General features: G+C 38.5%; 2 protein-coding genes across 4 annotated transcripts in view; both read right to left on the minus strand.

The window, feature by feature from the left end:
* Positions 1-243: 243 nt before the first annotated feature.
* On the minus strand, positions 244-13,905 carry BNIP1 (BCL2 interacting protein 1). 2 transcript variants are annotated; one of them, XM_063292387.1, is made up of 7 exons: positions 13,786-13,905; positions 12,925-13,017; positions 11,187-11,278; positions 9,552-9,653; positions 7,137-7,255; positions 3,959-4,164; positions 244-2,966 (listed from the first exon to the last, which is right to left on the minus strand). In XM_063292387.1, the coding sequence occupies exons 1-6, from the start codon at positions 13,867-13,869 to the stop codon at positions 3,968-3,970; spliced, it is 687 nt and encodes a 228-aa protein (XP_063148457.1). In that variant the 5' UTR covers positions 13,870-13,905; the 3' UTR covers positions 244-2,966; positions 3,959-3,967. The 2 variants fall into 2 exon arrangements, with proteins under 2 accessions (XP_063148457.1, XP_063148458.1); XM_063292388.1 differs by having other exon boundaries at positions 244-3,035.
* An 8,243-nt stretch (positions 13,906-22,148) lies between these two features.
* CREBRF (CREB3 regulatory factor) overlaps positions 22,149-27,956 on the minus strand; it is a 30,860-nt gene continuing 25,052 nt past the window's right edge. For both annotated transcript variants that reach the window (XM_063292390.1, XM_063292391.1), the window contains one exon: positions 22,149-27,947. In XM_063292390.1, the coding sequence (XP_063148460.1) occupies positions 27,832-27,947 (116 nt within the window). In that variant the 3' untranslated portion in view covers positions 22,149-27,831. The remainder of the gene's footprint in view (positions 27,948-27,956) is intronic.

Consider the following 27,956-nt stretch of genomic DNA (forward strand, 5'->3'; position numbering starts at 1 on the left):
ACTGTGACACCTCCAACTCAAAGGGGTTCGCCCAGCACTCTTAGTCCTTCTACCAAGGACTTCTCCCTTTAGATCAGCTCTAAGAAAACCAAAACAGAATGTCTTTTGGACCTTCCCATCCAAAGCCCAGAAATACAACCATTACTAAATCTTGTGCCATTCATAAATACAAGTGGTAGCTGTGTCACTGCTTGCACATGGAGAAGGTTTTAACAAGAAATCAGCTTATTAAGCAGCCAAATCTCTAGAAATAAAAATGGAGTTTATTGGGTAAAGGGTCATATGAAAAAACAAGGGAAGTTAATGATTAACCACAGAGTTTTCCAAATAAAATCAACAGAATCAATCTGACTGAACTAGTTAACTATGCCAGCATTGAACAAGACCTTGGTTTCTGCACATAGCCAGTGCTTGCTGCCATGTATAGGTGGAGAAATCCTTTGGGCCTCCTGCCTGAATGTTTTTTGTCAGGTCTTCCTTGCTCTGCTTTTTTTGTTGATGATCTTCAATTTTATAAATCATAGAAGATAATTGAAAGCGAGCCTCTTTGGAAAAATAGTTTTCTTAGTCAAGGAAAATGTTCCCCATTTTTAATGTTTAGGAGTCTAGCCAGCCAATGAGGAAGTATCTGGTGGCTGAACTCAAGTGATGAAAACTAGACTGCAGTTTATCAGTTGGGCCACTGTTAGGAGTTCTTAGGAAAGCAAGCCCCTCAACATGGGTCAATTTACTGGATGTTTTGGGCCACGCCACGAACTAGGGGGTTTGTCCACAGTATTCAGTCCAGTCCATCTCCACTGAGCTTGATATGTATGTTGGGATCCAAATTGAGTTCCAAACATTCACACACAATATTTTATCCCCCTGCAGCATGCCAGAGACCTCTTTGCTGAAGTTGGCTTTCAAAAATAACAAAAAAGTTAATCTAGTGCTGAATTCTGCATACTACAAAACTCATGCAAACAAATAACAAAATTTATTTAGTTCTCCTGCTTGTAATACTGAAATAAATACCAATTTAATAAGAAAGCCTAAGACAAATGTAAGTATTAGTGCAAAAGATACCAGAGCTGGATAAGAAAATGTTTTTTTAAAGTGCAGTTTGCTTCTCTGACTCCCCCCTCGCATGCATTTTTTGCTTTAAGGCAACACTATTATTTTGAATAATAGTGTTGAACCTATTCAATTGCTGCAAATTAAAGAACTATCTGTAATTTTTAAAAATATGGTCCTTCAGTGCCATCTTGTGGCATACACACAAAAATCAGTCTCTGGTTCTGGATTAGTCTCTCTGTGTGTATGTGTTTGTGTGCATGCACTTTCAAGTCACTGTTGACTCCTGGCGACTTCCTGGACTAGTCCCTGCAGTTTTCTTGGCAAGGTTTTTCAGAAGTGGTTTGCTATTGCCTGCTTCTTAGGGCTGAAGGAGAGTGACTGGCCCAAGGTCACCCAGCTGGCTTCATACCTAAGGCAGACTAGAATTCACAGTCTCCTGCTTTCTAGCCTGGCACCTTAACCACTACACCAGCCTGGCTCTCTCTGGATTAATAAACTAGAGTAATTTTCACCTGCTCTATAGTCATGAACATCAGTCTTTATAATCTGCCTTACATCCACCTATGTTGACAGTGGAAATGGGAAAAACACATTCACCATTTTTTCAGTTCCTTCAGTAACAAATGTTTAGTGTATTACAATCAGGCTGAATCAATCCACTGCAGGATGAAGCCCACATCATTGAAGGCCATGGACTGTAATCTACTACACTGGTCCAGTAGAGATGGTCAGGAGGTTTTTTGACTTCCCAGTCTAGAGCTGAGAGAGATGAACTGGTCCAGTCACCCAGCTGGTTTCCATAGCTAAGGGAGCACTAAAACCCGAGCCTCCCTGCTCCTAGTCCAGCACCTTAACTACATCATACTGGCTCCCATTTAGTGTATTATTCATGCTAAGTACCAATCGCCTTGTATTGTTGGACAGTTTAAGTACTGCATTAGCTTGAATATTCTTGTAGAAATTATGCACAACAGATGATAATAAAACATTGCACTGGCTTCTGCATGGGCAGACTCATTTTGAAAGTTATTCTCCTAGGGCTTCTCAACAACCTCCACAAAAATCACAAAAAGATCTAGCAACATAAAATACTTGTATCTGACTATGACTATGCACAGACTATTTAATTTCTATTAAGTGCAACACTCATGGGACTAAGCCCCAATTTTCTAATTTGGAATCCACCGATGAGATCAGACATTTACATGATAACTGACCGGATTCTAAGAAAGGGACGGTTCCTTGCATGAAAACCAGGAGAAGAGGAATTGAAATGAATTGCAAGGGAAAGCACCCGAAATCGTCTGTGTCAGTGCTTTGCTACTGGCATTTTAACTGGGGCAACAGGAAGCACCACTGAATGTTTAACTGGACATTAACAGAAGAATAATTTTCAGCTACCAACAGGTGCATACAGGGAAAAAGAACCCTTGTGTTTAAGCCCATAGTTTATAACAGATTAAACATTCTAGAAAATTAAGGAATGTTTTTATAATTTGTGCTTTATACTGCAAACATGCAAGTCCCACAGGAAAACACTAATTACAAAAAATGCTCTTTGATGTGTTTGTAGAAAGTAATGCTGAAAAATGTTTCAGAATGAAAAGTTACCATTTAAAAACATCATTATTTGGAGGTGACGATAGATCCTCTTGACTCTTTCCATATCGCTAGCCCAGCTCCTTCAGCTTACTCAGATCTCTTCATTTTGCCAGACCAGCAAATATTGGAAGACAGTCTGGTTGCCTTTCTTGCAGTAAAGTGTCTGGGGTGGGGCTTCTTCACAGAAGTCCTTGTCCATCTGTCATGGGAGCCCATGAGAGTGGGTAAGACCCCAGTCTACACCCTGCTCTCGCTTGATGAGGACAGCCTTGATGCACAACTTTGAACCCAGAAAATAACTATGTGTGCTGAGAGGAAGAAGACAGGAAAAGAACTCTATAATTATTTGCTGAATGTTGTTCAGGTTCACCGGGGTCCTGTAAAGAGTAGGATATATATGTTTATTTCAATGTATACTAAGACATCAAACTACTTTCAGACAAAATTCCCTGAGTATTTAATGTTACAATTGTGTACTGTGAACTCAGGGTATGTATGTTACAGAGTTCAGCTTTTAACACATATTTTAGCCCTAACTGGATCTGGACATGCTTTGCAGGAGTCACTTTTCTTGACACAACATTTTCTCTCTTTTTAACAGAATTATCCGATCTTGCCATAGTGGGAAGCAGGATGCTGAATAAAATGAACATGATTTTAATCCTCAAAGTACTTTGAGACTGCTATCCCAAATAAATGATCTCAAAGATCAACAGGAGGCATCAAAACTGTACGCTGGGATGAAGCAAAGAAATCCATCTAAACAACACTGGCAAGAAAAACAGAACAACAAAAAATATGGACCCATCAATTAAAAAGAGATTTGGGGATTTGCCTCATTGCTCTTTCTGGAGACAATCTGAGAAAAAGGTCATTTTTATAATTCAAAAAGGACCAACAATAAGACTTACACACTTGGCTTCCTTTAATTTATAAGATTTTTGCAGCACTGGCAGTGACATGTACTTTACTTAAGGTATAATATACAATATCTAATATATGCTTATTGTATTCTCCCAGTCCTCTCAGTTCTGTACTGAACTGAAGAAAGAAGTAGAAATGTATTTCAGACTAAAGGTGGGAGACATTGAAATGTGTTTCACAGAATATGTCTAGTGATGCATCCTTCCAGTCTCAGAGCGAACATGCACCCATTTTCTTCTTCCTTGTTCTAACCCACTGCTCATTTGGCTTACTTGCGTAATATAAAGTTCTGTCTAATAAAAGTCTCTTCTGTCAGAACTCTTTTTGCAATATATCTCCTTTCCTTTTTCCTCACAGCCATGCTTCCTCCTCTCACCTGAAAAAATTACAAAAAGGGAAACAGTCTTTTCTTGAGGATGTAAAGCACAGTGGCCAAAAACAAGGCAAGGGCAAGAAAGATGAGCAATTTATCAGTCAGCTCCCTGCGATTATATTTTGTAATAAGCTTTCGCCCCAGCTGTATTGTTCCAGACATGGATTTAAACTCCTCATTGGCATCCAAGATGGTTCGTGAAGAATTAACTGAAAGAGAAAATGTACATTTCAGTGGCTTGTTTCTGAAAGCAAAAACATACGTTGTAGAAGCATCTCTTTTGCATCCTGTGAAAGAAAGCATACCGCAAGCAGAACACTAGGTAAGTTGGCTTAAAACTTCATGTTTCCATCTGAAGCCAGATGAAGTCAATTCAGGTGGCTCTCTTGTCATCTGATGACCACCTAACAGTCCAAATGATATGTTACCATCTTGAAGAGGGCCATTCGTAGAAGACTGAGATCAGAATTGGCTCAAGCTCAAGTCTCCAGACCACTAAAACTTTCACCTCAGCCAAACTCTGTATCACAACACACCATAATCTCTCTTAAGGTGTTCACAAACACTTTAAAAGGGCAGATATAAATAATTAAAACAGCAACATATAAACATTCATCAGCATTTAGTTAAAAAAATCTGATCTATCTAAAATCAGATAGAAGCATTAAGTCTTTTAGGCCTATATTTAAAAACTATCTGAGAGGGGAAGAGCCAATGTAAACAGATAGTGGTAGAATTTGCTCAATAAAACCACAGATTTTCCCCAAGCACATGAGAGCTAGCCTAATGCTTAACTTCTTTTTGATGAAGCAAGTAAAAATACTTTTCCCACTAGTTGCCACTGTCAGCAGGCGAAAACTGGACTTACAAACACATAACTCTTTATCACAAAATGAAGCTACAAAGCATCAACCAGACAAACATTTCCTAGTCTAACCAACAGCAAATCCAGATCTGACTTCCCCCGGCCCCAAGAATGGATTACATCATAATCAGATAATCTTAAAGGCACTCCCAGGACCCCATGGAAAGTGAACAGGAAATCCACAGTGATAACTTTTATACAGTCAGTTTACCCTGCACTGCTGGTAAACCTTGTAATATGCAATTTCAGTGTGTGTGTGTGTGTCTGTGTAGAATAAGGTAGATCTCTGCTTTACATCAGCAAGACTTTTGGCACCCAATTATTTAGCCATAAAAAGAACAAGGATCCTGCCATGATGAGAAGTAAAGACTCCCTCAAGTCAAACTAACTTCTAGTAACGACAGGGACACATCCATGTAATTTCCTTGGCAGTAACTGAAAAAGTTTGCAATTCCCTTCTTCTAGGATTTTTTTTGTTTTTACTTCTTAGTCTAGCCAATAGCTCTGGGACTTTCTGGTGGTCTCCCATCAAAGTGCTAACCAGGTCCAATTCTGCACAGCAATTTGGGATTAGTAAGATAGACTAGGTGCTGCCATCTTTTGAGGCCATCATCATAAACTAGGGTGTTAAAATGAAGGATGGATTTATCTATGGGGGAGAAAAAGGTGTGACCTACTTAAACGGAAGGGCAACTTGCCTCGTAATTCTAAGGGCATGTCATTTGTTCTCTCCAGTACTGTGCCTGACTCCAAGGATGGCTGGCCAATGCAGACAATGCAAGCTTGGCATTAGCCCACCTCAGTTCTAGTTGGCTTCTTTGTGGTTCGAGAGGCTCAGACAGCATTCTATATGACCAGTATACAACTTAGGTTATAGCCCTTTCCCAGAAACCTCAGCAGGAATTTCATGATAATACGCATGATGGACAGAAAGAGTTCACTACCATTTTAAACTATTCCTTTGGATGTGTTTCAGAAAAGGCATCACCAGTCAGAACAATGAATCAGCCATTTGGTAAATCAAAAAAGATGTTTTGCTGTTCAGATATTGCCACTGAAAGCAAGCTGAGACTGACCATTCTAGAATGGACGTCCTGCAGTGTGTTTCATCTTAGGCATTTTGTCCTTGTATAAACAGAGTATAAATCAACAGAACAATTAAGTGGTACAGCATACCCCTTGCATTTCAGAGCTGTACATTTAATCCTTGGATCTCTAATCAAAAAGATCCCAGTAAGGTGCTCCAGAAAGCTTTCTAAGTGAGACTAGAACAAACTGTGGACAGCAGGAATAGAAGGCCTGGGTTACAGAAAGCAACATTTTAAACCAGTATAAGGCAACTGTGTATGTTCATATCAATTTTCTTTAAAATATACAGATTTGCCTTTCTGTGTATTTTAAAAAGGGAAAAAATGAAATAGATTCATGCTCCTCATAATTTGTGAAAGATGTGTATTCTATAAAGGATATCCATGTTCAAAAACACAATACAATTAACACTAAATTAAAACATGGAACACTTCAAATCAGTGAATACACTCAATACAGTACAGCAATGAAGGCCTCTTATTTCATGTTGGGAATCAATTTTGTAAAACAAAATATTCTCATGGGAATGCTCCTTTTCTTCAAGTTACAAATATATGTATGTGTTTGTGTGTTGTGGATGGATGGATGGATGGATGGATGGACAGATGGATGGATATAAATAATATGTACACACCCACACAACCTACATAATTCTCCGCACCACCATATGACTAGAAATGTTCAGCAAAACATTTGGCCTGGTCACTATACAGCATTTTCTCCTTTCTGCTAGGTATATGCAGGCCAAATAATGGATTGGGAAAAATTTCCTCAAACATTAACCTGGTTGTTTTACTGAAATGCTTTTATTTCTGCATTAAATACATACACTTCATTTCTATTTAAGCCAATTGATTTTAGAAATTCATTTACTGAACAAAAAAATGCTTGAACCTGAGAGTTGTGACAAGAGATCTCTCCTGGTACATCTTGGTTGCACCACATGACATTCTTCCCTTATCCTTGAATGAATATTCCTGTACCTGGCAGATTACTCGGGCCTTAGTGAGAAACAGAAAATTGAATTCAGAGGTGTCTTGAGTGCAAGGAAGGTACATGCAGCCTAATTCTCCTGGTTTCTTCCTCTCAGGGAACCGCCATGGAAATCATGACAAGCCAAAGGTTCTGGGGAAGACAGAGGGGTGTGGCTGGGGGGAACCAGGAAAGCCCTGTTGCCTTGGAAGACCACCTGTCCATCCTGGACTCAACTCCAGATCATTTACTTACCTAGAGACTGCATGGTTTCCTCACTTTGCCGAACCTGCTGAGACATCATTCTGCTAATTCCCATCAGGCTCTCTGTGATGTTACTTGCCCCCTCTGCCAAACTTTCCTTAGTAGATTTTCTAAAAGAGAAGAAAGAAAGAAAGAAATCTGGCATGGAGCTTCAAATTATATGCCTTCCTAGTTTCTTCTTCAAAACCTGGGGGACTGTAGAAAAGAAATCTTCAAGGAGAGAAATATTCCAGTATACATACAAATGCAAACATGCCTTCAATTACAAACGGTTTTCTTGGGATAATGCAGAAAGGATTTGCCACTCCCTTCTGCTGGGATGTTTTGTTCAATTATCCAGTCTAGTTTATCATTTTGCACTAAGTGGCTCCTGCATCAAACAATTAACCAGGTCTACGCTACATAGCTTCTAAATCAGTCAGACTCAGTTAGATGCTGCCACTGGCTGAGGTTCTTAGGCTCCCTCAAGTCAAGCTTGACTTTTGGTGAGCTCACTGCTGCCACTACCTGAGCTGTCCTTGGTTGATAGAGAAAGCTAAGAGAAGTCAGCTCTGATTAGTAACTAGATGTAAGACCACCTGGGAATTAAGGAGCTATAGGCTAGGGGGCAGAGAAGTTAGAAAAACATATTTAAAAAAAAGCAACGGAAAACATGTTTGTGTATCACACCAAGAAAACTCCATACTTGTCCATGAAGACACCAAGTGTTGAGCTCAACTCAACTTTATTTGCATTAGGGCTGATCTGCATGACCCAGATTGCTCCAGCCTGAGTATGAGCCACTAGCCATTTCCTGATGTTAGGAAAAAATTACTTAGTCATCTACCCACCCCCAAGTCACTGGGAAGGCAACCTCTGTCTTTTCCTCTATGTGTCAAAAGTAGTGTTCTCCCCCTTCTGCCAGCTCAAGCAGGGCTGCCCAGTTTACCTGCTGTACTTCATTTCACTGCAGGCAAACCCCTCCATTCAAATTGGCTGCTGTGCACTGCCAAAGAAACACCACCTCCTCTCAATCACTGGTGGCTGCCCTCGAGACATCCATCACGGCTGCCAGACCAGTGACACGCTGGACTTTTTTTAAACAATGCAGCAGTGAAAGGCTTGGCTGTCCCCCCACCCTCCACAACTCAGGTGAAGGTGACAAGTCTTTTGCCAGTTTTCTTATAGCCCAAATGACAGGACTAATGGTAAAACTGTGGTGTTTTCTTTTTTTCTTTATTGGTTGACCAGTGGACACATCAGACAGGAAGGTCAAAGGATGAGGACTCATACAAAAGATTAATCAATGGAAACCATGTACATGACCCACTTGCAGAAAGGACGGTAAGTGCTGCTGGTTTTCCTGGCATGGGTAGCAGGAGTAAAGAAGCAAAGGAATCCACCAGGTGGGGTTTGTAGTAAGCATGGTCCAGATAGAAGGCCATCACTGTGGCCAAAATGAGGAAGGGATTGAAATCTAAAAAGGTGGTTCTTAAACTGACTTCCTTTTCAGACAGTTTATACATAGGAGTGAAGCACCTTAAATATGTAGTGCAATAAAGCTCTCATTCTAGAGACAATTATCTACTTAACTGCTCAGAGCCCCTGATAGTTTTTGAAATGTGCCTGCCTGAATCTCATATGGCTTTAATGAAGGAATGAATTTAAGATATAATAAATGTTAAGTGTATCCATAATACAGTAATGCACAACTATAAGCTACCACTGCGAGAATCCAGGATCCTCTTTTTGCAACATCACATAGTTTGACTAGAAAGTTAATTACAAATGTCCCATTCTTTCTCTGATACATAGAATCAAATACTGATTTACCAGATATCCTGTAACATTCTTGACACATCCAACTTCAGAAGAAGCTGAACTACTTCTTCCTATCACTACACATCAACATTTTAATAATCAGGAGTACATTATAAATTTGCCCAGATATACTGTATTCATACCAATGAAGAGGTATTCTTAATGCTGCAGAACTATTCAACTTTCTCAGAAGCAAGATCTACCAAATCTAATGGGAATTACTTCAAAGAGACATAGAGGACTGAACAAAAAAAACCCTGTAGGTCTTGCAGCTACCCAAGTATTCAGCACTGCATACATCTATTCCCCAAATGGATAGGATAATTTCATGAAGATGCAAAGAAAGCAGCAAGCATGCATCGAGTGCAGGGACTGAAATCAGTAAAAGTTAATTTAAGCTGTCTTACTTCCCAGCAGCATCTCAAAAAACTGCCTGCAAATGATGACAAAAGATAAAGCTAAAGAAGGTTCCAAGTGGTGGAGTTAAAAGAGAAAAGCATATATTTATAATGGCTCACAGGAATGAATTTCTGAAACAGTATTTGGCAGAAGGTTGGGAATTTGTGTGCTTATTTTTCATAACAATAAAAAAGAATAATTACATACCTTTGTCGTAAAGGATCTCCCCCACGCAGCAATTCATCTTTCTCAGAATTGTCAATGGCAATTTTGCAAGCTAGGTTTGCCTTTCGCCAGGCTGACTGATTGCTGAAATGATTAATATACAGACTTTGGTATCATGTACAAAGTACCTGAGATACCTGAATGCATAAAACTAAAGCATTCAATTTGCCCTCGGCTTAATTAACACTTTTTTCATTAGCATACATGTTATATCAGCATCTTATTAAAAGCTCTATTATGCAGTTATCTTCCTATTTCTTTATACTTCATCACTATAAAAATAAAGTTTCTTAGTCAATGGTATGTTTAACAGTGAAAATATCTGGATGCTTACAGAAATCAATAACTATCATCCAAACTTTTGGCAAAGTTTCTAGCAATGGTTATAGCACTGGATGGATGGCCTGAATCAAACTATTTTTCAGTCAACTGATCAGTCAACTTTCAAAAGTTGCATTGCGAGTCACAGCTAATTCTAGCAACAGAGTATTTTAGAGAGCTATTTTTTTCTATGAAAAGAAGAAAGAACTCACATCCTTGGAAGAAAACCCTACTAAATTTAATGGAACTTACTGTGATGAACAGATGACTAGATACTGCATTCTAGAGATCCTCATGCAAAACAGGTTGAGTACCAGCAGGATACAAAAATCAGCTCTGTCATCATAAACCAGTACTTTTAGGTTTGAAAGGGCACATAATTGTATCATATCTTGTGGGGGATATTTTGGATCTGAGAAGGAAACACTAGGATACTTGACAGGGAGATTTCTAATACAGAATTGCAATAACTGCACTGGTCCATTGCTACTTCTTGTCTGCCCTTGTGATACTCCAATCCCATCATTTCAGCCCATTATACAGAGCTACATTTTATCTTGATGTTTAGTTGAGAAATTGCTATATGTAGGGCAACATATGCTAGAAATTCTTCCCCTGAACACGCACGGCACAAGGTATTATTTATTTTACATTTTTTCCCTCATGAATTCTATTGGGTTGAGTCCAACCCTATCTATCACTCAACTGAACTCGCCTCTCCTTCCCATATGCCTCCCAAATCTGCCCTGCAGGACTGAGCAAGCTTTTTGAGTAAATCTGGGAGTGCAGAAGGAGAAGAGCAAAAAGTAATTGAAGGCAGGTGATTGTCTTCTTGCGTAATGTTGGTTGAACTCTAGGATGGTTACATAAGGGCCTTGGTCGCTTTAAAAACAAGTAGGGAGTTGCCTGCAGAGCAGGAAGTAGAGAACTGAAATATACAATCAATCAAATCTTGTATGAGGGATAACTTCAGTGTTTCCTATATTCTGAAATTTCTGATCTGTAGGCTGAGTTTAAGCTCAGCTAATAAAAGGTATTACATCATTGGTCTTTGTAGTTTGAATTTTTAAAAAAGTGTCATGGTAGAGCTACTCAAATACAGACATGCTTTTAGAGGGTTCCAAATGGAAAGCTAGAATACACATCCAGGTTTGAAACCAGCTTACAACTTGCCTCACTTCTATAGGAGTTGAGATTGTTGAAAAAATCTGTTTGTTTTGTTTTACAAAAGACTTTCAGAAAAAATGTCCAAATGCACATGCAAAATACAGATCAAATCTTCACTGTTTCACTGACCTGAGCATTTGCTTTTTATGGTTCTCTACTTCTTGGAGTAATACTTGTTTTTCTGATTCTTTATCTTGCTCCTCAGCCATCTGTTCCAGCTCCTAGGCAGAACCATAAACACACATTATTTATTAATATTTTTATATCAAAAAAGGAAATATGCATAATAAATGCACAAATACAAAACGCTATCCTTGGCTGCCAGTAAAATTAGATGGATTGGGGCTATCAAAATTCTTCAGTGCTGCTATTAATTTCATTTACCCAGTTTCAAGTGAAGGATAGACAAGAAGGAACTATGAGAGCAACAGCATGCAATCTGAATGACTTTCTGAACATCCTGCTACACTGGACTTTTTATTGTTTACCTAGTCCCACCTTTACACCAATGATCAAGAGCCATGGAATGTTACAATCTCTCTCCTTATCTTACCCAGAAAACCTATGTCAGTACAAATCTTTGAGTCTTAGATTATCTATGGAGCATGAACAGAACATTTGGTGTTCTTTCTTTAGTGGAGCTTGAAGGTAAGAGGTCTTGCTTAGTAAAAAGAGTGGAACAAGACCAGATTTTATGCAGGACAACTCTATAGCATTATGTGAACTGACATGACAGTTCGGATGCAGAACCAGCTGATATAAAGAAAGTAGACACACTTCACAATTGGAAAACAATTACTAGTAAAACCAGATTCCCCACAATGCTCCTTTAATTAAAGCATATTAGCAAAGGATTGTGTGACCCTATCACTGAAATTGTTTTGTCCATTTAATTATTGTGGCTTTTCCACCCCTATCCCCATTGGGGCATTCTTATTATTGTATTTTAATTGATTAAATCATTGTCCAGTATTGTTGGACTTTACAACATTGCTACCACATATGAAAAAAGGATCCAACTTGTTTGTTACATTTCCAGCATGTTTTACAAAAAGAAATTGTCCTAACAGCCAGGAACCACGCTGAGACAAGGAACAGGTCTCTAGTGTTTTATTGCTGCTACATAACAGGAAAATCCTAACAAACTGAAGAAGCGTGGGAAAAACCCAGCCATATAAACCCCAAAGGTTAAGGCGGGCCCGATCTGTGTCTCTTGGAATGGCTACCTAATTCCTCAGTGCTACGCATGCGCTTTACAGCCTGGATGGGAGCCCCCTGCCCGCCATCCTTACTCATGACAGAAATATTCATTTCAGCAACCAAGAGTAATGTTCCAATAGTAGAACGTCTTACATCAATTCTCTCTAAATATGTTTGAGGTAAATTTGTTTCTTCTGTTGAAATTCCCACTGTTCCATCTCTACAACTTGTTCAAGTTCTGCATCCATTTCATCATATAAGTGTTTATCATGTTGAGATTGTGAATAATACTTTTAGATTTATAGTAATATAGTAATTTATAGATTGTATCTAACAGATATTCAGTATTACGCATTATAAGATTTTCAAATTCAGACAACTGAAATAGCAGTAAAATAGATAAATTCATGACATTTTCAACATCCTTACAATGAACTTTGGTGAAACCAAGATGTGTACCTTGCAGTCCTTGACCATTGCTGACAGATATAACTTCAAGAATGTTTTTTAAAAAATCGTTTACATTAGCATAGCATTCAAGCATAAGGAATTGCATGCAGGTGAGTGCAAACACGTGAGAGATGGCCCAATAACCCCCTGCAAGCTAGTAAAAACATCTATGGGTTTATTTTCAAAACATCACTAATGTTTTGTCAATATTCCTCACCTGTATTCTACGACGTAAATTCTGGAACTTTTCTTTTACTTTGGCATTCAATTCTGTAAGTGCACTTACAGGTCCTGTACAATCCCGGATATCCTGAAAGAAAGAAAATTAACACATGTAGCCAGTATGGTGTAGGGTTAAGATGTCAGTCTAGGGCTGGGGAGAGCCAAGTTCTAGTCCATCCTCAGCCATGGAAGTCTACTGGGTGACTTTGAGCTAGTCACCCTCTCAGTCCAGCCTATTACACAGAGTTTTGTTGTGGGAAAACAGTAAGAGGAAGGAGTGTAATGTACACCACTGAGTTCCCAGAGAAAAGGTGAAAGACAAAAATCTAACAAACACAACAAACACTTTTTGCACCATTGTTCTCTTGGAACATATATTCTTAACTGGATCATGCAGCAATTTCAGATAAGATAAATACAGCAATTTCAGAAAGGTTGGATGGTATACCAGTGGAGCATATTAAGTCAAGTATTATTCTTGATTTTTTTATTAAAAAAAATAACCATTTGGACGACGGCTGCCAAGGTGAGACCACCATCACATCCAGGGTGTGGGAAACTGAAACAGCTGAAAAATTACACCGTCCAGAGAAGCAGGTGCCTAAACCGGTAGCAGCCGAAACGGCCAAGTGGCTTGTAGCATTTCTTACAGCACAGACCTTCACTGGGTTGAGCCAAGTCGTTTGTGACCCGTTCAGCTACTGCAAGGCTCCTTGAGGCCGGCTGAAGGATGCAGCTGAACAAACTGTGCCGGAGGGGCAACCATTGATAAGAGGGACAGGTAGGTACGGACTTAAAAATAAAGTGCCCACCGACCATACCGTGGTTGATTGAGCAGCGGCGACGGGAACCGTACCTGCACGGCGGCTTTAATCTCCAGGTCGAATCTGACAATCTCCTGATTGCAAACCCGGACCGGCACGTCACCGGCGGCCGCCATCTTGGGTCTAACTACGGCGAGCGTGAAGGAAGCCCAGCGAATTTGGAACGAGAGCGTGCTGCGAGGCCGAACATCCACAAAGAGAAGCCATTGGTTGGCACAGAAATGACGCGTTCCTTTTTCACGAAGCTGTTCGCCCCCTGCTCTTCCAACTGCGAGGGAGAGCGAAGCGTCGTCGGATGAAAGGAGGAGTTGGTTGTGCCTCGAATTCTGCCGCGTTTTCCCGCTAGCCGCGCTTCCCTGTGTCTTTCCATTCAGAACAGTCTCTACTATGTTTAAGATTGCGGTGACGGAATTCTTTGGAAACAACTGTAATACTACTCCTGTTGTAGTACCTTTCATGTGATTATAACATGTAATATTATTTATTGGGATTTATACTTGTACCATTGCTGTTTTTCTCTTCAAAAGGGGGCAGAACTCGATACCCGAGCATATGCTTTCTTTTGCGGAAAGTTAGGCTAATTCCCCAGTATTTCCAGATGAAGTCATCCTAGACAGGAGCTGAGAATTCGATTGCAGGATTGCTATAGACATTGGATTGAATCAGCCGATAATTAAATAGTTTAAAACTATTTAATAAGCTCTCATATTTTAAAGGTATTATCCTCTTTACAGGAAGTCTAAATAAATAGCATTATTTGATAATTTCTGAAGATTTGAAATACTTTACTCAGATTCATAATTGATCTAAAATAGCCTATTTACCATTTTCATTACTGTTATAATTACATTCCACAGAATTAATTAAGTGAATGCTGGGTTGTTGTTTTTTTTGCCTACTGATGCATATGGATACCCATTATGCTTTTCCTTTTTGTGATAGCTTATCACAAAAAGTTATACAGGACATACTAAAAGAGTAAAAAAAAAATAATCCAAAGAAATTGAAGACATGAGATAAGAAAAAGAAAACATAGCTAAAACTAGGTCATGCCAGGATCATTTGGTATACCTCTTTTTATTCTTGCAAACCATCTTTGCTTCCACCATGTTCATACAACACTTCATATATTGCCTATTCTATTTTAAACTTTTCACATGTTCTTGAAGATCTAACCAATTCCACCCAATCACAACTTTCTAGATTTTTTTTTGTAGTCTTTCCATTCCTCTGCACCCATTCTTCCTTCATATATTTGTTTTGCAATTCAGTACTCATTCACTCCTTCTAAAACTACCTCAATGGATTTATTCCATAACCGTTAACTTTTATATTGGTCTAGTGGTTAAGGTGCTGGGCTAGGAACCGGGAGAGTGAGAGTTCTAGTCCTGCCTTAGGCATGAAAGCCGGCTGGGTGACCTTGGGCCAGTCCCTCTCTCTCAGCCCAAGCCACCTCACAGGGTTGTTATTGTGGGGAAAAGAGGAGGAGAAAGGAGTATTAGGTATGTTCCGCTGCCTTGAGTTATTTATAAAAAGATAAAAAGGGATAAAAATAAATAAATAAATAAATAATATTCCATCCATCTTCAAGGCACATTCACTCTTGACGTTATCTCCAATTTTACCATGCACACTTCTTCCCATTCCCACTGCATACCCAACTTTCACTTCTGCATAAGAAAGAAACTCAAATACTCCTCTCAGAATTTCCCTCACTTCTCTTTCATCCAAAATCATTTGATCACTGTAACCTTTACTTCCATTCAATCTATTCAAGGCTCTTTATTTAGTCCTCTTCACCCACTTCAGCAAAGGATCGTTACCTTCTCGTGGTGCTGGGGCTTGAGCACCTCAGTGATGCCATGAGCTAAACCGTGAAGGGCCACCCAAGACGGGAAGGTCATGACAGAGAGGTCAGACTAAATGCGATCCCTGGGGAAGGTAATGGCAACCCACCCCAGTATTCTTGCCATGAAAACTAAATGGATCAGTACAACCAGAGATATGTCGGTATACCATCGGAAGATGAGACCCCCAGGTCGGAAGATGGTCAAAATGCTACTGGGGAGGAACAGAGGATGAGTTCAACTAGCCCCAGACGTGATGACGCAGCTAGCTCAAAGCCGAAAGGACGGCTAGTGGCTGACGGTGCTGGTGGTGAACGGCAAATCCAATGTTCTAAGGACCAACACACCATTGGAACCTGGAATGTAAGATCTACGAGCCAAGGCAAATTGGATGTTGTTATTGGTGAGATGTCAAGATTAAAGATAGACATTTTGGGCGTCAGTGAACTGAAATGGACTGGAATGGGCCACTTCGCATCAAATGACCACCAGATCTCCTACTGTGGACAAGAGGACCACAGAAGACATGGAGTAGCCTTCATAATTAATAGTAAAGTGGCTAAAGCAGTGCTTGGATACAATCCAAAAAACGATAGAATGATCTCAATTTGAATTCAGGGCAAGCCATCTAACATCACAGTGATCCAAATATACGCCCCAACCACAGATGCTGAAGAAGCTGAAGTAGAGCAGTTCTTTGAGGATCTGCAGCACCTACTGGACAACACACCTAAAAGAGATATTATTTTCATCACAGGAGACTGGAATGCTAAGGTGGGCAGTCAAATGACACCTGGAATTACAGGTAAGCATGGCCTGGGAGAACAAAACGAAGCAGGACAAAGGCTGATAGGATTTTGCCAAGACAACTCACTCTGCATAACAAACACTCTCTTCCAACAACCTAAGAGACGGCTCTATACATGGACTTCACCAGATGGACAACACCGAAATCAGACTGACTACAGCCTTTGCAGCCAAAGGTGGCGGACATCTATACAGTCAGTAAAAACAAGACCTGGAGCTGACTGTAGTTCAGATCACAAACTTCTTGCACAATTTAGGATCAGACTAAAGAGATTAGGGAAGACCCACAGATCAGCTAGATATGAGCTCACTAATATTCCTAAGGAATATGCAGTGGAGGTGAAGAATAGATTTAAGGGACTGGACTTAGTAGATAGGGTCCCGGAAGAGCTCTGGACAGAAGTTGGCAGCATTGTTCAGGAGGCGGCAACAAAATACATCCCAAAGAAAGAGAAAACCAAGAAGGCAAAATGGCTGTCTGCTGAGACACTAGAAGTAGCCCAAGAAAGAAGGAAAGCAAAAGGCAACAGTGATAGGGGGAGATATGCCCAATTAAATGCAAAATTCCAGAGGTTAGCCAAAACAGATAAGGAATTATTTTTACACAAGCAATGCGCAGAAGTGGAAAAAGACAATAGAATAGGAAGCACAAGAGACCTCTTCCAGAAAATTAGAAACATTGCAGGTAAATTCCAGGCAAAAATGGGTATGATCAAAAACAAAGATGGCAAGGACCTAATAGAAGAAGAGATCAAGAAAAGGTGGCAAGAATATACGGAAGACCTGTATAGGAAGGATAACAATATCGGGGATAGCTTTGACGGTGTGGTCAGTGAGCTAGAGCCAGACATCCTGAAGAGTGAGGTTGAATGGGCCTTAAGAAGCATTGCTAATAACAAGGCAGCAGGAGACGACGGCATCCCAGCTGAACTGTTCAAAATCTTACAAGATGATGCTGTCAAGGTAATGCATGCTATATGCCAGCAAATTTGGAAAACACAAGAATGGCCATCAGATTGGAAAAAATCAACTTATATCCCCATACCAAAAAAGGGAAACACTAAAGAATGTTCAAACTATCGAACAGTGGCACTCATTTCACATGCCAGTAAGGTAATGCTCAAGATCCTGCAAGGTAGACTTCAGCAATTCATGGAGCAAGAATTGCCAGATGTACAAGCTGGGTTTAGAAAAGGCAGAGGAACTAGGGACCAAATTGCCAATGTCCGCTGGATAATGGAAAAAGCCAGGGAGTTTCAGAAAAACATCTATTTCTGTTTTATTGACTATTCTAAAGCCTTTGACTGTGTGGACCATAACAAATTGTGGCAAGTTCTTAGTGGTATGGGGATACCAAGTCATGTTGTATGCCTCCTGAGAAATCTGTATAACGACCAAGTAGCAACAGTAAGAACAGACCACGGAACAATGGACTGGTTTAAGATTGGGAAAGGAATACGGCAGGGCTGTATACTCTCACCCTACCTATTCAACTTGTATGCAGAACACATCATGTGACGTGCTGGGCTGGAAGAATCCAAGGCTGGAGTTAAAATCGCTGGAGGAAACATTAACAATCTCAGATATGCAGATGATACCACTTTGATGGCTGAAAGCGAAGAGGAACTGAGGAGCCTTATGATGAAGGGGAAAGAAGAAAGTGCAAAAGCTGGCTTGCAGCTAAACCTCAAAAAAACCAAGATTATGGCAACCAGCTTGATAACTGGCACATAGAGGGAGAAAATGTAGAAGCAGTGAAAGACTGTATTTCTAGGTGCGAAGATTACTGCAGATGCTGACTGCAGCCAGGAAATCAGAAGACGCTTAATCCTTGGGAGAAGAGCAATGACAACTCTCGATAAAATAGTCAAGAGCAGAGACCTCACGCTGACAACAAAGGTCCGCATAGTTAAAGCAATGGTGTTCCCCGCAGTAACATATGGCTGCGAGAGCTGGACCATAAGGAAGGGTGAGAGAAGGAAGATTGATGCTTTGGAACTGTGGTGTTGGAGGAAAATTCTGAGAGTGCCTTGGACTGCAAGAAGATCAAACCAGTCCATCCTCCAGGAAATAAAGCCAGACTGCTCACTTGAGGGAATGATATTAAAGGCAAAACTGAAATACTTTGGCCACATAATGAGAAGACAGGACACCCTGGAGAAGATGCTGATGCTAGGGAGAGTGGAAGGCAAAAGGAAGAGGGGCCGACCAAGGGCAAGATGGATGGATGATATTCTAGAGGTGACGGACTCGTCCCTGGGGGAGCTGGGGGTGTTGATGACCAACAGGAAGCTCTGGCATGGGCTGGTCCATGAAGTCACGAAGAGTCGGAAGTGACTAAACAAATAAACAACAACTTCACCCACTTACAAAACACTTTTGTCAAAATATCTCTGCATAGCTTTAAACCTAAGAGCACAAGCATGCTTAGGGTAAAACTGGGCTTGTGGCACTTGTACCATATTGGCCAAAATATACCAAAACTGACTGATACTTTTCATCCCTGCTCTCATTATCTACATTCTTTGCAGATTTTTCTCTATATACATATTACATTTTTTTCTTTTTCTCATTTTTAGCAGCGGTCATTCTCTTAACATTCATTTTTTCTTAGCCAGTGTATTCCACTTTGTTATTCCACCTTGCATCCTGTTTCATACTCATCAGTGCAACCCCATAAACTTCTGTGGTATTCAGTAACGTATTTTCACTCTCTCCCAAGTAGTTTCCACATCATCTTTCCTTATGTCCACTTTACATTCATTCTAAAATGGGAGACTCTCTAATATGTACTTATGTACCTCTGTGTACTTTTCTCTTCTGCAGTCATTCCATGGTTTTCCTTTTCATCCATGTCCAGTCTTGTCAAGATCCACTATGGACATTACTAAGGAATGGTTTGTTCCACATTCAGAACCTCTCATCAATCCAGTATCCTTCACTAATTCTCAGTATTTCATCATTAAACAATCAGATCAGTCATGCCTTTAAATCTTCATTCCCTTGCCATGTATATTGGGAAAATATCAAAGTGAAATTACGAACAAGCTGGAGAGAGTTAACAGGTACACCTTTATTCCATAAAAAAGGAATGATCGTCATCAGATACTTCTCCAAAAAGAAAAAAGGCACATGGGTAGAAACAGGAGCAGGATATGTAAGTTTCCAGTTATACCTACAATATTCATTTAACTAATTTTCCTGAAATTAATAAAGATTAGCTAAGCAGGGTTACATCATAAACATTCACACATTGATTCTTCAAGAAGATTCCTTCACCTCCATATTTAATTAATATTTTTACCTTGAGAGCAAATAAGAAATGATTTTCACCTGGGACTGTGGTGGTCATGTCAGCTTATCAAGTCAGGTAGAGTTTACTTCAGGATATTTCTTCAAGCAGGAACTATTGGTTCCTGCTACTGTCAGCTTAATCTGCTTGCTTTATATTTTAATTTTTATTAACTATGATCCCTCCATAATATGTATGAATAGACCTTTACCTAAATCAAGCAGATACTCATTGAAGAGTCGTAATTCTTTCAGGGATCACCAGATAGCCCAAAAACTTCCACTGTATTCTGCATCTTGTTCCCACCCATCCATTCATGTTACCTGAGTAAATTTTTCCCTGAATTGTAGTCATTAGAATGTTGCCCAACTTTTCCTCAAAACTCAACTCTGGGATTGGTAACATGTATCTACCACCAATCTGTGGATTCCTACTTTCATATCTACCCATAACATCCTAGACGACACTATTTTATGCATGCTGACATACAATTTTAGTATTTTCATTGATAATTAAACCTAAACCTTCACTTCCCTGCATGCATTCATAAGCTTAATTCCACAAGATCAGACCACCTCCATTAAGTTCATTTTTTTACCTTTCTTGGTTTCACAGATACACAACATATATCTATTTTCATTTCATCCCTCTCTTCAGTATTTACACCTCTCACATTTTAAATCAGAATCTTCCATATGTTATAATTTTCAGATGATGGTCCCATGGATACTGTCCTCTGTCACCCATCATGGCTTGGTTAATAAGAAACTTTCACATAGTATATTTCAGTAAAACAGAAAATGTGTAGATTAGGTCAATGCTCATCATTCTTTAGTCATATGCATACCTGTAGCTTGGTCACACCAGGCCAAGTTTAAATTATAGCTCCTCCCCACTACTTTGGCGTTTGTTTTCTGTCACTGTATCTACTTCTAGAGCTTCTAAGGGGATTGGTACTAAGAAGAATTTTCCCAAGGGTATGTTTGAACTAGAGACCAGGGCACAATTATATTGAAGCACAAATTGGTTTACTGACAGTGCTAGAGGCAAAGGCAGGTTTAAAGAGGGGAGGGGTTATAGTCTCTTGACTGATTTATGCAAATCAGAGTACATACAGTATGTGGTGGGATTGGATATAGCACGTTATGTGCCTGGTGAGGTCAGTTAAGCCATTAGGATTTAATTATGAGGTAATGGGGGACGCGGTGGCGCTGCGGGTTAAACCGCTGAGCTGCCGATCGGAAGGTTGGCGGTTCGAAACCGCGCGGCGGGGTGAGCTCCCGTTGCTAGTCCCAGCTCCTGCTCACCTAGCAGTTCGAAAACATGCAAATGTGAGTAGATCAATAGGTACCGCTTCAGCAGGAAGGTAATGGCGTTCCGTGTCGTCATGCTGGCCACATGACCCGGAAGTGTCTACGGACAACGCCGGCTCTAAGGCTTAGAAACGGAGATGAGCACCGCCCCCTAGAGTCGGACACGACTGGACTTTACGTCAAGGGAAACCTTTACCTTTACCTTATGAGGTAATGGGGCAGGACTACAAAGACAATACAAGTTGAAAGAATAAAGAGACAGCATTTTATGAACATAGTTCTTTCCTTTGCTTTCCCTGAGCTCTGCTTACCTCTATCTTTTCCTCACGTATTAGTATTTCTTGGTCTTCTAAATGTTTTGTGGCTGAACTGACAATTTAGTTTCCTTGGGAAGATGTATTTGGTTTAGGGGCTTTTAGCTTGGACCCTCCCCCCCAAATCATTCTTCAGTACCTCTCCCAATTGTCAAATGGACAGCCATACTAATCTGTGACTGAGATCACACATTACACAAATCCATGATTTGGTTTACTAAATAAATCACAATTGTCTGGGATTATATAAGCCATGAGCTACTATATATAAACCACAATAACTAGTTTAATGTTTTTACCAGGTGGTCCCATAGATACTGATCTCCACAACTGCCAGTTGTGGCTTTGGTCAACTGAAATTTTCAGATAACACTTTTTAGTAAGAAAAAGTATAGTATAGGTTACTAGCCTTAGCCACAACCTATCACATGCAGCTTTCCTGACTCACAGTAAAGAAAGTTACAATCAATTCTGGTACACTTGGTTTATAAGCCATATGCAACTAAAGCCCAGTTTTAAAGTTCACTCATGCTATTCTATGCAAGACAGGATCTCTAATCTAGATTATTTTGCAAACCAACACTGTTGCCCACATCCCACAAACTCAGAGATACATGCAATGTACCATGGTGTCTACATGGAAGCTTTTACTGAACAATATGATATGTTCATGAGAAAGCCCACCATTTTAATACAGAAGTACCAAGGATATTAAGAAACAAAACAAAACAAAATATCCTAGTGTCTTTGTAACAGCAGTTTTACTTAACAATGTATGAGTCAAAAATCACAGACATAAAACACACTGAATGCACTACAATGTCAGAACTTCTCTTCACAATTTATTTTCAATTACAAAGGATGTTGCATACATTGATGAGTTTGTGAATAGAAATGTTCGGGCTCAAGGGTGACAGAATAAACAAACCAATATTTTAATTGTGTCTTTTTAAAAAAAGGAAAAATTACACAACATTAAACATTATAAAAGTTGCAAACAGATCATGCTTTTAACAGGATAATTTTTTCTAAACAGAGACAAGACCTTCAATACATTTCTCTGAGCTCCAGTTGGAAATGGACCACAGAACATTATAACAGCATTACAAACATAATCCTAGTAAAGGAAGGTCACAATAGTTTTTAATGTACTATTTTTACCTTTCAAAAACTTTGCTGTGTTTGCATATACTATCAGACTTGCTCCCCAATCTTAAACAGGTTGACATAGAGGCATCCCATGATACAGTGCAACCTACTTCCAAGTAAGAATGCTTAAGGCTGCAGCCCTAATTCTTAATCAGATTTTCAGTATATTTAAGGAAGGACAACTTAATTTGTAGAATATACTGCAGTAACCAGTGCTAAGTGTTGTATTACTTTGCATCTGAGGGAACAGTGTAGAGCAGCAGAAATTTCCATTACTCTTAGAAGCCAGAAGTAATTACCTCAGTCTTTCATATCTAGTCTTTCATGGCTAGCACACATGTTCAGATCCAAACTTGAAGCAGATCCACTGAAATCAATGGGAAATCAAAATAATGTACTTTTAAGCAATAGATATTTAACAACATCTTCTATAGCCAATTCAATTTTAAAAACATATTTAAAGGAAAGACATGTTTAATACATTAAAGATGTCAGCAGTACCTGGATCAACTAAATTAGAAGCTTCATACCAAGAGGCAATTCAAAGCAGTGGGATGAGCTAGCACCTTTTACTACTGGAAATACTAGGTTAGCTCCTAGTGAAATGGTAAACTAGAAGATCACTTGACCTAACATAACATGTTTTGGTTTTCTCTTTTTTACCTAGGTTTAATTTAGGCTTAAACTTTCTATTTTAGAAAAAAATTAAGGCTACAGCCATAAATGCAACAGTGTAGTAAGTGCCACATAGATAAAATGGGATGTTTTTAAACATGTTTGCTTAGGATTAGGGAGAAAAAGCATCACCAGTATGTTCTTGTGGAAGTTCCTAATGTCTTAAGAGGCTAAGCATCTCACTGCATGAACACTGAAAATAATGGAGGAAAATTAAAGAGTATACCTATGAGATCCAATCAAGTTTAGAACGCTTTGAAGGAAGTATATGCTAAAGTGCCATTTCTGTGTGTTGTCAAAGCATTCAGTTTACTCTGGAAATATGCCTAAGTATTATTGTGGTAATGCCCTTACATGCCATGATTTATTAATTAAAAAGATTAAAGAATCGCCTCTTGGATTAGTAATTGACTGAAATATAATTTGCACAATCCCTCAGGTAAAAACATAATAAAAATAAAAAGCTCAAGACACTGCACTTTTATGCAGTATTCAGTTATACAAAATGGAGCTTTCCATCTGATAGCAGGCTAAAATACATGATTTTGCAGCTAAAGCCTTACTTTAAAAAAGAAAGAAACCAAGAGTAGACAGGAGTGAAATTCAGACCTCAAGGCCTAAACTTTTGTACAATGTCTTGTGATTGTGCCTCAACAGAACTCAACAGGAAGACTGCTAAATGTCCAGAAACCGACTGGCTATGCTATTCTGCTGAAGGCAACTTGTAAGAAAACCCATGAAAAACAAGTAGAGTATTAATGCTTTAAAACTAGTCATATTTGTAAGACTTACATAAGAGAAACCATACATCAGTTATTGACATTTGTGAATAAACAAGCAGATTTATTAACAAAGGCAAACATCAGAAAAGTGGTACAGACTTAAGTGAAACTCACACTGACAGTACGGTATTTGAGAAATGTCTGTTGCTTTTAAGTTTATTCAAGAGACCTTTAATCTGTTAAAGAAGTAGTTTTTGCTCTTTCTCCAGTACATTTCAACCTAAGTTTAAAAATAAATTACCAACCAAACTAGTGAAGTTTGTATATCTTTGCCCAAGTCCTACAACAGTTTCACTGTTTGCATTTGATGCCACAGTAGCATGGAAAGAACCAGTCCTTAACTAGTCAGAAGACTAGTACTAATGAGCCCCAGAAAATTAAATACCAAGATTTGGTTGATAAAAGAGGCAGAGAAGCTGTTGTTAAGAGATGGAGTGGAATTATTATAAAAATCCTATTTTCCAAGACCACTAAAAATTGGTCACCCTATGCCAGTACAAACTATCAATATAATTTTAAATCAGATCTATTTGAAGTTCCTTTATTATGGTTTAATTGTTATTTGCTTCTAAAAGGGTTTAAGGAGTCCTGGGGAATGAAAAATAAACTTGGTTCTAATATACAAGTAAGGCACGATATAAAGCCACATCATAATCTGTCAATGGAGTTAAGTGGATAAAGGACAAGAACCATACATGGTACAGAGCAAGTAGTTCATCATAGCCATTCAAAAATAGAAGTGTGGCACTCAGTTTCAGACTGACAATTTTTTAGCAAGAGCATGCTTTCAATGGAAACAAACTCTAAAATATCCAGTGTATGAAAGAGAATTTAGGACTTTTTTTTTAAAGTAGATAATTGCTTTTGAGGGACATTAGAATATCCACAACGTCTACACTTAGAAAATGACCAAAGACTTCAATAAGATCCACATTCCATGTATGAAGAGTGAAAACCTTTAGAACTCCTCTAAAGATAATCAGCCAAAAATGCATGCCACAATTTCCCCAAACAAAACATGAACATTTGGGTTTTTTAAATCTTTGTGATAATTATACACTAAACGTATATTTAATGACACTAGAGGAAGCAGATTGTTACTGGCATTAAAAGTACAACCATTTCTAGACTGTTTTAAATGCCACAGAGTCTCCTGGTTAAAATGTAAAGCTGCACAGCTTGCCTATGTCATCTTTACAATAAGATTAAACCAGCAAAGGTCTTAACTTTACTCTACATTTTACTGCCAGGTTTTATTTAGATCAAGTATCGCTGCAGCATTCTGACCAGCCCAGAGTTAGCAGCAAATGGCAGGAATCATATAAAATGCAATTATCTTTTTTTTCTTTTTTTAAACAAAGTGCTTTTCTAAGATATACATACATATATAAATAGATACAAAATAAAGTGTCACCATTAAAAAGCTCAACTATTTAAAAGCTTTTTGACTATAACTTAATACATAGAAAACACTGAAATGCAAGGGCATGGAATCCACTAAAAGGGTTCAGTCCTTTTTTTTCTTCATACCAGTTTTCAGACATGCGTGCACACTCACACACACTCACACACAAGTTGCAAAAGCAGTATTAGCTCAGAGGAGACTGAGCTACAAAGGGGATATCATATCTTACTGTCAGTTTATCTTGCTATATAAGTCCTGATTAGAAAACAGCTGTATTGTATTGTAGCATATATCCTTTCCATGCTATTCTGATTCAGAGTTAGAATCTTAGCATGAACGGTATTTAAATGCCATTTACCAATGAAACTCAACACTATTCCAATGTATCACGGTAGATGGATATAAAATACTCAGAAGACAAAGATCCACAGCAAGTGTTAAGTCAGGCACATTACTGAGCTGCCAGTGATACTTCAGCTGCAGATACATCTTAAAAATCTTTCTGCTCCATCAGGACATGCAAATTTCTGCTGATTTCTTACAAATACTTCAGATGTTTTTTCAAATAAGTAAATGGTAATAAACAATGATTTGGAGAGACATAAAAAGAAAAAGCTGTAGGATGGTACAACTCTGTAGTGGTATATTGGCGTTCTCCAATCTTCGAAACTTAAAAAAAATGAGTATTAGGTTCCACTTAGGAATAATCCATTGAGATGCAAAAACTGCACTACAAGATGTATGTAAAGAATTGGGGGGTGGGGGAATCCATGAGCTTTTTGCATTTGCTTGGAGCTACATCTAAATTATTTGGTATTTTAGTAAACAGTGTTATGTAGTCATCTATATCAAAAAAGGGGGAGGAAAGGCAATCATGAAACCATATAATGATCCTGTCTTGACATAAATAACTCCTCAAGAGATAAAGCTTTTCATTGGTACTTTAACACTGGCTAAAAGCAAACTCTTGTGAGGCAAACCACATACATATTTGTATACCCCCAATCATAGAAACTATGAGTTAACAATAAGTCACGTATAAGTTTGAAGAAGCTAGTTCAAATATCTGTACAAAAATATAAAATCTAGAAATTCTTTTTTTTTTAGCCTGTGTTGATTCTTGGAAACATCACATGCACAATAATACAATTGGAAAAGTGGCAACTAAGGAATTAAATATTTGTAGCTTTTTTTTTTTTTACATATATACATACTACAATAAAAATAATTTTATTTTGGTTGGTTGGTTGGAAATATACTACAAGCTAAATTTTTTAAATTCCCAAAGTCGAAATCTATTTTATCAATAGCTTACTAAAATCCAAATATATTAAAATTTCTACGATACGTGCAGAAAACAAAAAGGATTTACAGTCTTTCAGATGGCCAACTTATCTACTATGAACAAACTAGAGGATCAGCAAAATAATAATGTATGGATGCTCCTTCCGTAGATAATTGGACCCAAAGAGAGAGAAAGAAATTCACAGTTCAGTAAGATCCCTAACCCTGACCTTTAAGTTTTTTTTCTTTTTATACATTCAGTACAGTATCATGTAAGCTGTGCAAAACTTTACTTAAACTGGCAGTTTGCCATTTCAGTTGCATTTGTCTTTGGTACAAAAATAAACAATCGCATTAATGTGCAAGTATTTGTTTTCTTCCGGCCAAGTACCGAAAATTATTTTTCTAGAGCCATCTTTTATACAATACACAGACTCTGTGGCATATCTACATTTTCAACATATTCCTATATACATTCAAAAATTTGTAAGAGCTGGAACAAATACATTATAACCCACGAGACCATCTATGTATCTTACCTCCCAGAGGAGTTTCTCATCCTACAAAATTTGTACTATTCCATGTTTATTCTTCCCCCTTCCCTCCCTCCCAATTCAATACAAGGCACAAAGAGTATACATTATTTCTTACTTGCACAGACATTTAAATACCGTATCAAGCTCAGAAAATTATATTTTTTATATGGCACACTAGCTTAATTGCTAAGTGTGCTATTTACAAGTTATGGTTACAAAGAAAACTTATTGTTTAATTTAGAAGAAAAAAAGCAACAATTCTTCAAAAAAATCCTTGAGTTTACTTTTTTTTTTTAAATTTAGAGCATAAACCTGCCATAATGTTTGGCATTTTGGTAGGTTTTTATTTGCAAAAAACATATTTTGCTCCTACATAAATTATATAATCTGGTCCTAGATAAACTTAATTTTAAAATTAACATGTAGCCATCACATTTATGCCAGAAGCAGATTTAAATCTACAAGGTTTATGCTCCAAAATGCCATTAAGCATTTTATATCATGCTTTCATTTACCTTACTACATTGTTATAAAAATAAAACTAAAAAATTATGGAACTTAAAACTGTTTTATACAGCACTAAACTCACATGCAGACCAGAATTAATTCTACAATGTAGTAGTTCATGATGCAGGCAGAGCTCTGACCAGTGTGATGGGATAAAATGATGTCTACTAAACTTTTGATGTTGGTATTCGCAGCCCGACAAGTCCTCCTGTAGGATCTCCTTCTGCTGTTTTTTCTAAAACCTGGTTCACAAATTCTGAAGTTTGTCCAGACACCGGCTGTCCTAGAGAAA

The sequence above is a fragment of the Candoia aspera genome, chromosome 2, assembly GCF_035149785.1.
Source record: "Candoia aspera isolate rCanAsp1 chromosome 2, rCanAsp1.hap2, whole genome shotgun sequence".
NCBI lineage: Eukaryota > Metazoa > Chordata > Lepidosauria > Squamata > Boidae > Candoia > Candoia aspera.

Bases quoted from the DNA above. Each gene is read 5' to 3' on its own strand.
- BNIP1 (XM_063292387.1), bottom strand. From the start codon at position 13,869: ATGGCGGCCGCCGGTGACGTGCCGGTCCGGGTTTGCAATCAGGAGATT. The intron at 9,654-11,186 runs GTCAGTGAAACA...TAATCATTTCAG, and splicing joins CATAAAAAGCAAATGCTCAG to CAATCAGTCAGCCTGGCGAA. The intron at 7,256-9,551 runs GTATGTAATTAT...CTTCTCTTTTAG, and splicing joins GGAGATCCTTTACGACAAAG to AAAATCTACTAAGGAAAGTT.